We start from the raw sequence: 12,783 nt of genomic DNA, 5'->3' as shown, positions 1-12,783 counted from the left end.
TGTGTGTGTGTGTTTCATTGTGTATGTGATAATAGAGGTACACATGTGATAATGGAGGTACACTTTAGTGAACTCCAGTTTTTATAAACGTAAGCATTTGTGCCATGCTCACAATAAACCCTTAAACACACATTTGCTTTATACAATTTGAAACACCCTCAGGTCCCTCCATATATGTCTCCCCAGAGTGGCTGTTGCATCAGAATTATGGTAATTTCTATTTCACAGAACACCAGATCCTCATAATAACATTACCTTTTAAAATGGATTTGCATAATCTCTGCCATGAATCAGCTCTGTTTATCACAGACTTTTTAGCTATTTTGAATGACTCATCTATCAGATATTCTTGGCACATGTTGAGAGGACATAGATCTTCGGTGTCAATGCAGCTTGGTAATGACTTTTTAAAGAGGTTCATTCAGTGATGACCTTACATTAGTGGCAGAGGGACAATGCTACACCAAATCAAACAGTTGGCATTTTTTTTTTTTCCAATTTCAGGCGGATGTCAAAAAAGATATATTTCAAATAGAAACTACAAAGTAGCTTTTTATTTTCCCTTGGAAGTAACTCCCCTGGAGTTTAAGGTACTTTCCTAGCCTTCTCTGTCATATATTTATGCACTTCTGGAAGTATTCTTCCAGGATCCCCTGAACCGTCATTGTTACTGCAATATTGATGTCATGCATGACTTCATCCACGACCTCAGGGTTCCTCAGATGTCCCCCTTGAACTTGGGAAAGAGCAAAATCACAAAGGGCCAAGTCGGGTGAGTAGATTGGGTACTCTAACACAGCGATGCGCTTCTCAGCAAGGAGATGCGAGAAGATGTATTATATTTTGAAGCAGCTACAAGTTGTCCTGCCACAACTGTAGCCTCTTCTCTATGGAATCAGATTTGTGCCAAAAAGAGGAAAACAAAACGCGGAGGTGCTGGTGCATGCTTTTATCTCCTGTTGTTTAGATTATTGCACAAAAATGCGCACTCCGTCAACATCCCTCCATCCTTATTCATGAAAATAATCGGCCTCCGACCCCGTCCATCCTCATCCTTTTAAAGCGTTTCCGTCCTTACATTCCATCAGTCCTCACTGCCCCCACCGCGCAAAAAGAACAAAAAATGGGCGTCCGTCTGGGACTCTGGTTTTCAAAAAAGAATATCTCGTCCCTAAAATTACTCCGGAACTCGGCGGCTGACCTGAGTGTGGTCTTGACCAGTGTGCAGGAACACATTGTACCAGTTTTAAGAATTGCAGTTGCCACCCGTGTGTTTCAGGATTGATTTTAAGGTTATTTTACTAGTTTTGACATTTCTTCACAGTCTTGGGCCTCATATCTATGTGATATAATTTTAGCATATCAACCCACCCAGGCCCTGAGGTCACCCGGCACAGTCAAGTCAAGTCCTCTGGCACAGGCCTTTTAATTGTTCCTGAGCTAGAACAAACACTTACAGAGAAGCTGGATTCAGCCATTATGGCCCGCACTCCCACGGATTGTTTTCCTCACCTAGATACTCAGTGCTTTGCTGTATCTTTACACTGTCACTTAATATGCTCTGAGTGTGTAAGTGTTTACATGTGGGGACGGGAGCAATGGCTTTCTGTGTGTTTGTTGTTGTTTTTTTCTTTCTATTGATTGTCTTTTTGTTTGTCTGCAAAAACGGAAACAAATGACTTCCTAGGTCATTAATTTTAGGAAAGTGAGTGGTTGTTTGATTGTCAGGTATGTGAACAGGTTGTCTTGCTTTTATACAAATATATGGACACACATCTTGACCTTGACACATCTAATTAGGATTTGCTTTACTTACACATTCAAACACCCATCCATGATATTGGCATGTGCCTGTGGGCAATCTGCTTACTTGCTTTGGTGACCTTTAGAGGGATGGCAATTGAGACTATACATTTAGCAGAACAAACAGTGCACATTTTTATCAGGATTAAATAATACTTTTACTACTTGTAATTTGTCAAAGACCAAATCTATTTCAAATGCAGAATATAGTATAATATCTGACTATGTTTGCTAAATGGTTCATAATGAGATAATGGTTTGTAAGGTTTGCCTCAGTTAAAGTTTGTATTTCTCTTAGGACATGTTTACAAATGCCAACGGTCATAATAGGTTAGTTGTGTGCACTCAGAGCCCTAAAATTTCTTGTATTTTGGTTGGATGCCAATTCACACTGACTTGAGTGAAATGAATGGATTGTACACTCTAAAAACAATTGGGTCAAAAATAACTATTTTTGGGTTAAATTTGACCCAATTGTTGTGTTAAAAAAGGACAACCCAGACTTGGGTCAATTTGAACCAAACAATTGGGTTATTCAGTTTTGACCCAACTTTTAGGGTTAAATGAACCCAACAAATGGGGTCAAAACAATGCAAATAATTGGGTTAGTCCATTATTTTGTTTATTTATTCATTTTATTTATAACGCTAAGGATGCTGCCCCTTCCCCAAAAATGTATTAATAACAACAAATGAAAGTTTTAAAAAAAATGTATTTATCTTCAGGTACGTCACTCCTGACGTTGTCATAATTTCAGCAGTAGAGGCTGATGTACATTTGGTCAGAGCTGGGCACCGGCCGGACGCCCATTTTTAAGGGTGACACGTTTGAAGGTTTTGATTAAGCAAGCGCAGAAGTGGATTTTAGTGCAGCCCACTAATCGTTCCTCATGCGTGTGGCATGTTCACGAGGCAGCCAAAGTTCATCTCAGCCTACTCGGCGATATGCTTATGTTAACATGGCAGGGAGGTCATTGTTTGTTGTGCGCTACTCAGTCATTGTTTCATGAAGTAGAAAGCATACGTGTTCAGAATTTTGTTCAGCACATTCATGGTGGCAGTGAGAACAAATCTAAATTAAAAAGTAGTGTTTAGAATTGTGGCAAATTCATATATTTTGTGTCATGGTGCTTTTTAGATATGTATTGAATAAATACCACACCAACGGCAGTCTGCAAAATGGTGTCAGTGACGACAAAGTGACAATAACTCCGATTGGCTGTCAGCCAAGAAATGCAAATCAGTGCATGAGATAGATGAATTTGTAAAATGGTATACAATTTATTTCAGTTCTTTAAAACAAGCATTGCTTCCTTACGGTCATCACCAGACAACTGTCTCACACTTTCACACGGGCTGTGATGAGTTGTGGGTCCATCTTGAAAAGTGTGTTGAGATATATTGACCTCTTGAGGAGAGTTGCGCTCATCAGTTTTCAATCTCCAAGCAAGGTAACCAGAGCCACTCTGGTAATCATAGAAATGTTCCTGTGGGTTACAGTAAACACATAAAGTTAATATGGTACACTTAAAATGGTATTTGTCAAAGTAGCAATTTATTCCCGCTGAGTGCAAATGTTTCCTATAATTGTGTCTGACAGAAGACAATGAGAATGCAAAATGTCCTTGTAAAGAATTAAAAAGTGCAATATGACAATTGTCAAAAGACAAGGTACATTTACTTTCACTGGATATCAAGCATCAGAAGGTCAGAATGAAGTGTTAATTTCATTTGCTGTGGAAAACATTATATGCCATAGAGCATGAATAATTAACATCACGACGGGAAGCTGGGCCCAGGAGTCTGAATATTGTTTCAAATTTAATTAATGCCCATTGTCCCCCCTATTTCAAGAAGATTTCCGTTCTGAGACCAGTCGAAAATTAAAACATGGAAGGAAGCTTGCACGGTCAAATACATTCAATGGAGAAAGTCTATTTAAGGAGGCAAATGCAGCAAGATTGTTTGTTTTAGTATATTTGGAGCATCTGGTGTCCTCTTCAGTTATGTAAAAGTAACTTTGAATGCTCTGAAACTGCCAGGCACTCGCATATATTCATATTTGAGTACACACACACACACACACACACACACATTTTGCACAATGTGAAGTTCAAGCCAAAAAAAAAAATCACATTTCTATATTGCAAAGACTGCTGTAGAAGCTATGAAAGCAGACTCTGGTGATTATTGCTCTGTCTGACCTTATGTGCTGGACTGTTCTGCACTGCCTGCATGGAAAAGGTCAAACTTGATTTGACAAGCAAAGTCCATATGAAGTCAAACTCCTGAGATACTTCCAACCTGGTTTAAGTAATTAACTGTGCTGGTCAATAATAGATACAATTTGGAAGGAGATTGCATGAAGCTTCAGAGTTATCAAGAATAACAAATACAACGTGTAAAATCAAATGTTCATTTAAAACATGGTGTAAATATGTTCTTGATACAAACAGAGAGGAAATCTTACAAAAAATGATTGCATACTCCTGGCTTGGCATCCGCGGAGTTGCACATTCACTTTTTAAAAAAACGAGCAAACAAAAATAAAAACTAATTTAAATTGAATATTCATTTTTTGTTTTGGAAAGACACAAAGATCCCCAGCAGAAGGTTGAGAGAGCCACATGCGGCTCTGGAGTCACGGGTTGCCTAGCCCTGCTTTAGGCAATCCTTCAGTCCTATATGGGTTGAAATCACACTTTTCAAAGTTGGTGCCAACTGTCTCAATATTTTTTTTACTGCCTATTTCCCTTGATTGCAATCAAATTTAATGGGTGCTTCTTTGGCCAACCAATAACTACTTTACATGAAAACTACACTTTGTCAAACATCTCCTAAATATGTCTGTTTTCTCTTCCCTACCATACCATTTACCATTGAAATTAAATCACACAAAATCTTCACGAGAACAAGCTCCACATCGTCAGTCATTTCAGCGTCTTTCCAGATGTTTATACTGTATGTAGGTCCTCCTCCACCAAATGCCAATACTTTGACCACAGTCAAAACGGTTTCATTTCTTATAAAGGATTCGCATGAGAAACTTGTAACATCACGTTGAATGTATGAACTGAAAATGCTCACACAATGCTGATAGTCTTTATCTTCTATCCTCCAGCTCTCCAGACCACCCAGCCACCTAAAGTCCTTTTCCCCCCGGAGAGACAAGACACAGTGATAGAGATCACACCAGGTGAGTACCAACTCTTTTACGTACATTATATACTGTGTATTAAATGCCCTTTTTATTCCCTTAAGTTTAAGTGGTATCCATTAAAGTCATACGTTTTCATCCGCAATCTATTTCTCTATTGATTTCATGAAGATGAGTCACTCTCTCAATCTTTTGTATGATGATATTAATGTCTGTCTTAATATTTATCTCATAATCCAATGCTTCTTAAAAAGGGTGATTGTAAAAATGTGTGTTGAGTGCAGCTAAGGAATGTTTTGACTGCCAACTTGCTGCAACATCAAATTCCAGTTAAATCAATAAATCAATAAATGCAAAAGAAAAGTGCTATTTGACTGGCGACCCATCCAATAATTTAGATTCACTCTTTTTTTATAAAATCAAAAATAACATAAATATATTTGGTGGAATTATTACTTAAGGTAGCAGGCAATTTTAAGAAGAATTTTAGGTAGGTACTGTAATTATAGTGAAAGAAATACACAGGAAGAGTCTCATTAAGTCTGTTTCAGATTTGCTTGTGCAGGTAGTAAATTGTATGGTGTGTGTTATCTGCTTCAGCGGCGGATGACGGAGTGTGCTTGTGTGCGCGTGCATCGCCTACTGTGCAGCGGTCTCTCTGACAATGTTAGCACTGTAGGCAGAAAGGTGTTTGGAGACATGTACCAGTATGGGTGTTTGTGTGTTTCCATTAATTCCACATTGATGTAGTAGCAAGCAAATAGGCCCCGGGGCCCCCGTACACTGATTGCAGCAGGGACACCTTTTAATAAGAAAATAAATAGTCTCACCACCAACCCACACAACCAACAGTAACACTGTAAACACTCATGTACACTGTACATGCACACGCAGACACCCCCACACCCACGCACACACACACGCAGTTTTTAAAATATTTTTGTTTTAAGCTCTGAGACGTTATATCAGCAGGCACTATTGCTTTGTTCATTTCCATCTGTTATTCAAATGTTCACTTCATTGTTCTACCGTGTTTCTAATTACTCTCATTTCCACTCCATTCAGGTTATTCGTCCATTTTTCTTACTCTCCTATCTGTCCCGTCTCCCGTGTTGCTACCTTTTTCTGCTCTCCATCTCTCCATAATACCGTGGGTAATCAACACAATTCCTTTAACTCATTATTATCTCATTAATGTGCGCTAGAGGCAGAGGAAATACATACCGGTAATTGAAGATTGATTGGAGATACGTGTAGCACACTGAACCTTCAATATAAAAAAAGATCCATGAATAATGAAGGTAGTTTGAGTAGTTAGAGGGACAGCCTCCATTACAAAAACACTCTGGTGGGCCCAAACGGCATTTGTAAAACAATCTATTAGCATATTAAAGAGAAATGAACATGGTTTTGAATTAATACTTGTCTTGTCATAAGTAGCTCAGAAGTCTTGCGGAATTCATCTACAATTATGGTTATGTGCTTTTCTCCTGGGTTAATGGGATTAACATTTTTCTTACCTGGTAATTGGCATTTTTAAACTGCAGAGCTCTAACAACATAAAACTGTGGAGGCATAATGGAATACAATGCATTTTTTGAAAACCAGACATATACCTGTCAGCTTTCAACAATATATAGTACCATGTAATGTCATGTTTCCTTACATCGCTTAGTTTACATTAAGAGCATTGCAGTTTGTTTTACATAATTTAACATTTAATTATGAATTAAATTCCTGGGTTCCAAAACATTCTTCTTATTAAAATCACTAGACCAGGGATAGCCAAGTGGCAGCCCAACCACACGTGAGTGACCCCTTGATTAATTCCACCCAGGAAAATAAGCTTGGAAAAAAAAAATTTTTTTCAAGTTTTAATTTAAATTTTACAAGTATGCTGAAAAAGTGTAGACACCCCGGGCCTAGTGCGTAACTTCAGCAACTTAGTTAGTTAATCAGCACGAGACTCAAGGTGCGAGTTTTGGCCTACGAATGCTCCTAGCAAGTGTTCTCATTTTGTATGTGCATGCTTAACTATTTGTCGCATTGAAAAAAGGCTGTAAATTAATCGTTGAAGGTGGCTATACATTTGTTTTCACACTAAACTCTCTCAACTCAAATTTTGTCTTGCAATGGCTTAGAACCTGAAAAATTTGTAAATCAGGGCCTTCATAAGTCAGGATACCACTTTGTTGAAAGGTATGTAACTGATGAAGAGAACACTTGTATTAACACTAAACATAAATTCTAAAGTAATAAAATAATAGTATACAAAAATACACATTTCTCTCAGAATATCTTTATAATAATAGTAGGCTGAAATAAGTAGCCCACACACATGTCCAATTAATGATTGGATCATATGAGTCACTACAGTATTAAAGACAGTGGTTTAGTAGATTTATTATCAGGAATGTAAATATTTCTTTTTTCAGGCATTCCTCACTCCATGTTATATGTTTTAGTTTCATGTGTTTAACACACTGCATGAGGCTTCTATTCATGATTTGGGTAGACGGTGTTGACTGCACTTGAATGTGAATAACAAGATTTACAGTACATCACCAAGAGAATATCATGTGCCCACACCCACAGTACTCGTTCGCACTTGATCGAAGAATGTATCAGTATCAATATAGGATGTGGGTGGATCAGTGTTGGACTGTAAGATACGATAAGATAATTGTGATATCCATTTTTTTTTGCCTCCTCAAGTATTCATGAGATAGGCCTCCGTAATTTCAAAAAGCCGACCAAAAAGTCCATTGGGTAATTTTGTAGGAGATCTTGCAGGATTAGATTTCTGCGCATGGTAAACATTTTCAATGAATATTAATGCCGTGTAGACCAAATTCAGAAAATTAGCAACAACAGTTTGTCTAATACACGCTTGCATCTGGCAAGTTGGCCAGTTGCTCGCAGGCAAAGTTCTTATTTACTTTCTTTTTTTATGTGTATGTGGTGTCAGAAAGGTTGAGAACAGATTATTCTCCCGGCTACACAATAAGCACTTTATTTTCTGGGGTCACTTAAGCCTATTTCTCAAGTAATGTCTGTTGCTACTCCCTCAGGACAAATTCCTCTCTCTCCTCACCCTCTGTCATCGTTCCATGAAGTATATCGAAGAGGAAAATAACACACACATTCACGCACACAAGTGTAAAAGGTACCAGTGAGAGTTTGACTGTGAAAAACGGGTAAAGATAAGGTGGTACATTTTCTAGCCCCCCCCCAACCACCCACTCACACCACCCCCGCTTGTCTCGGTTTTACCCCCCATAGCATTTATCTCAGTGTGTCTGTCTCCTTCTGTCCCTGTGTGGTGTCTGCTTCTATCTCACTTTATTTCCATCTGTCTGTGTCCCATCTACTGCTGCCACTATCTCAAACAGTTCCACTGTCTTCCTTTCAGCTCATTCTAGCTCCTCATTCACATCCTTTAAAATGGTTAAGCCCGTGACAGTATTCCCTCCCTTTCAAATTGTCAGAGAGATAACTTGGAGTGGTGTGTATCAGACTATTCCAAGTCCGATTTTTATGGTCCACATTTAAGCCATGGTTTTGTTTGCGATTGTTCATCATCCGCAGACCTTCAACTCAGCCTTTGCACAGAATAATGCAGTGAAAAGATTGACAAAGTGTCCAATTAGTAAACTTTCTGATATTTATTTGCCCACTTGTGAATGGGTCATTGCCATGTCATGAAGTCTAAAAGTGAAACAAAACAATTGCAAGTAAATATTGAAGATTAACAAATGATATATGAAATAAATGATAAGAAAGTTGGAAAGATAGAAAAATGCAAAAGAGCAGTGCAGGCAATTTTTGTTCAGTTCCCGTTCAGTGACAGCATAAACGTGATTGTGAATCTTGTTCTTTTTCTGACTTTCATACATGCCCTGTGATTGCCTGTCGTCTGCTTTTCACCCAAAGTCACTTAGGGTAGGCTCCAGTTCCTCGTTGACTGTGAACAGGATCAAGTGTAGGCTGTATATACATGCTCTACCGTAAAAATAGTAAAAGAGCTGTGGAAATCAGAGTAAAAAGCTCAACATTTGTTTTCACATGTGGCCCGTACCAATTTAAATGTAATTATTTGCATCGGGCTTTTAATGCAGTCTGTGTTGCATGAGAGCGGTGTGAGATTCAAAGGTTTTAATTTGAAGGATTGCGTTGGTTGAAACTACAGGTTAAAAAAAGAGCAGCATTCTATATGTCAAGTGGAGACTTCCATAATCTTCTCCCAACTCACAACACACAAATGGCAGAAAATACTTAAGCAGGTATAATACATCACAAGACACAATATTTGTCTTAGTGGAGTGATAGAAGGAGGAATTCAACAGACAAAAAGCACAGGAGAGGTTCACTAAATCCTGTAGCCAATGAGTGAGTCATGTTTCAAGGCTCTCGCTTTGGCAACAGCATTAATGACTGTAAGTGTAAGATGTGCTCAAAATCAATTCTTTATTATGTGATGTGTTTCATTTTATTTCATTTTTCATAAGCTACTCTTTTGATTAGAGATGGTACCTGAAAGATGACAGAGGTAGGATGAGTTTCTAAAGGTAAAATTACTTTTTACCTTCACCTTTACAACAATTTTATGGACACAAACAACAAGCATGAGTATCTAGTTTGGAGAAGTCCTCTCGGTCAGTAGCACCATGTGTCAAACCTTCATACGTTATCCTTTTGAACGTTTTTATTTTTCTGCATTGGACAAGTCTGTCACTAAATTACTAAGCTTCAGTAAAATCTTAATATGTCCGCTTGAACGCAAAAGTATGACTAAATACTAGATAATACGATACCTGATATTTGCTAACTTTATACATTGCTTTTTCCAAAACATCACTTAACTTGTGAAAGTTACTAGCTCTAAGGAGATTTTTCTGCCTTTTGCTGAAGGTTAATAATTATTAATCAAGAATCATCCTATTATGAGCCAGCATCTCTGAAGTCATACAGTCGTTTTCTCCTCCAAGTTTATTTCTGAATCTGTAATTCTTGTCCACTTAAGAGCCAAAACTCCTGCCTTTAAGACTGTTTGCTGTTTGTCCTCTGTGATGTTCGTATCTCCATCAGTGTCCAATTATTTTCATGCTGGCTATCCTCTCATTCACTCTCTTTTGCAAATGGTGACTTTCTCTGCAGGATAACAATCCTGTGGAGTTGGAATAAGACTTTTATTAAGCAGTAATCCTCTTTAAAAACCCATTTAACTTGGATGCGCATGTGTATGTAGGTGTGTGTTTGTGTGTCTGAAAGGAATAATGAATTGAGTGTGAGCAGAGAGGCTGTGCTAGGCTGGATATCTGCCATACAGCACCAACAACACCCAAAGCAACTATACAGGCTTGACATATGTTGCAAGTATGCATGTCAGTACTTATTACATCATAAACGTGTACAGCTATGCCCTGCTTGCTCTCATGATGTTTTTTCTCCCAGTATAAATAAAAAAGTCTTGCACATCCTTGTGAGTGGTACACTGCACAAAACATTGTTGGCATCAGCCAGTGTGAATGTTACTGTTGATGAAGATCATTCAACCTAGCAGTTGCCTAGCACTTAACTATGACCTACAGTGAGTGTTGTCAAGGTACCAAAATGTTGACTTTGATATTACACCTGCATATCGTATCTCAATATGATACTGAAATCCTATGGCAAAAAAAATTAAAATAGGTAAAACAGTGCAATAATAGCTGACAAAACAACATAAAATTCTTTTCAATAGTATTATTTCAGAAAATTACATGGGATATTAAATAGAATACAATTTGATTAAATTAATATATAAAGTGTTGAACGTTTTTAAACACTTTAGAATTATTGAAGACATAGCATTTAACATTTTTAAGCACTACCTACTGTAGCTATATCCGGTAATACTGTACAAAAGCCGCCAAAAGATGTATTGTTCTACCAATACATAACAAGAAGACTACTAAGTATCTCAACCCTGCTGAAAACATAGACCAGCATCGGCGCTCACCGAATATGCTGGTTTTGCTGTGTTTTTGTGTTGGACTTGCTGGTGCAGTACCAGTACTTAGTGCAACCAAGTTGGGTTAAAAATAACACAATTTTAGGTCAAAAATGGACCGATCCACTAATTGGGTCAATTTGACCCACTTTCTTGTGTTGTTTTGTACAAAACTATACATTTTTGTATAAATAGGTTTTTTGGGGGGGGTCGAATTGACCCAAGTAGTGGATCGAATTGTGTGTTTTTAACCCAATAGTTTTTAGAGTGTACCTACAGCACATGGAATGAAATGGAATTAAATTTAATTTGGAATGGAATCGAGTTTATTGACATTGCGCATACACGAGCACAGAGCAACGAAATTCACTTCCATCCAAGAGACATAAATAAACACTGGCCAACAGAAGGACACAGAACAGAGAATCCTGTCTTTCTGGTTGGGACATTATTAAAAAGTTAAAAAGTTATCGTGCTAAAACCGTAGATTGAGTCCTTTATTGATCTATGTATAGGCGATACTGTGTTTTAGATACAAAGGTTTTCAAGCTCAGTCCTTTAGAACTTGATTTTAGAACGTCAGAGGTTTCAATGTTGCCAAGGCCGAAAAAGTATGTAAGGCCAATATATGCACTCCAAGACATAATTGTTCAGTTGCAATCAACAAATTATTCAATCAACTAACCATCACTCTCACACTTTATTTGCAATTGTTTTGCTGTGCCTGTTGTATAGTTAAAATTCAATTTGTTGTTGTGAATTTTTTTCATTTGGTACCGGTATGTATTTATAATACTTTTGCAATCAAATATTGGAAGAAAAAAGTAGCAATTCTTTCTTCACCATGCCATTCATGTGACATGGGTAAATCTCTCCAATAACTATAAGACTGCAGGTAAATATAGAACAGTACAAATTGAAGTAAAAAAAAAAGGCAATTTCTTGAGGAAACTCCATTGTACAAATGAGCTGTCGGATTTCTCACTTTGACTCCTAAATAAACTAAAGAAGGCCACTCTAATTAGATTCTTTGAGCAGGACATTATGGTTTACTCAAGGGCAGCACTCTTTTTATCCTTGCTGATGTGCTAATTTTCCACAGGATGAAACTTCAGAGTCACAGTGTGCAGTGTGAGTGTGAAATAGGAGCAGTATTTGTGAAGATAGGTTTTACTTTTCGACAGTGCACTAAGTTTTACAACATGGATCATGCTGTGCAGTGGTGTTGCAACTGAGGTCTATGAGGACTGTTTTCATAGATAGTGCAGAGTGCTCAGGCGTAAAAACTGGGCCATCTTGATTTTCGTGCAGGTTTAGCACCATGCTGGGTGATGCGACGGACCGAGCGTGTTTTCTTTTATACACCCCTGATATTTTGGCGGCTGATAGTAGACAGAATTTTAGACCAAGGGTTCACCAGGGGACATTAACGATCGGGTTGGAAGGCAGACCTCAAGTGACTATTTCACAACGGTGATCTGCGATCGCCCTTGCCAACTTTACATCATCCACCCGTTACAGTTCCTTATGAATGTTCCTTGTGAGCTTGGCCACCAGCGAGTCTATTTGTGCTTCCACTAGGTCAAAACTTTGCACTTCTCGCGTACTTATTTTAAAGGAAATGTGTCAGAAACTGAAGCAGCAGAGGCCAAAGATCATTTGTTGCTTTCCAAGATAATACCTCACATTACATTGGTAACAGCATTGTGAGCCACGTAGAAAAATAGCAAGATGATGGGTTGATTTTTTTTTTCTTTTTTTTGTGGGAAAGTCAACAGTAGTAGTTAATATAGCCACAGTTCATTGCTATTAAAGGATTAAGAGCAAGTTTG

The 12,783-nt window shown here is 38.0% G+C and overlaps 1 protein-coding gene across 4 annotated transcripts in view; it reads left to right on the top strand.

Moving 5' to 3' along the window:
• The window catches only part of il1rapl2 (interleukin 1 receptor accessory protein-like 2), a 370,997-nt gene that overhangs the window by 306,180 nt on the left and 52,034 nt on the right, over positions 1 to 12,783 (top strand). For all 4 annotated transcript variants that reach the window (XM_086023480.1, XM_086023479.1, XM_086023481.1 and 1 more), the window contains one exon: positions 4,924 to 4,998. In XM_086023480.1, the coding sequence (XP_085879606.1) occupies positions 4,924 to 4,998 (75 nt within the window). The remainder of the gene's footprint in view (positions 1 to 4,923; positions 4,999 to 12,783) is intronic.

The sequence above is a fragment of the Filicampus tigris genome, chromosome 2, assembly GCF_054856515.1.
Source record: "Filicampus tigris isolate MCC_2025a chromosome 2, RoL_Ftig_1.0, whole genome shotgun sequence".
NCBI classification, from domain to species: domain Eukaryota; kingdom Metazoa; phylum Chordata; class Actinopteri; order Syngnathiformes; family Syngnathidae; genus Filicampus; species Filicampus tigris.
Note: the sequence above shows the minus strand (reverse complement) of the source record. Positions and strands in the feature narration are given on the sequence as shown.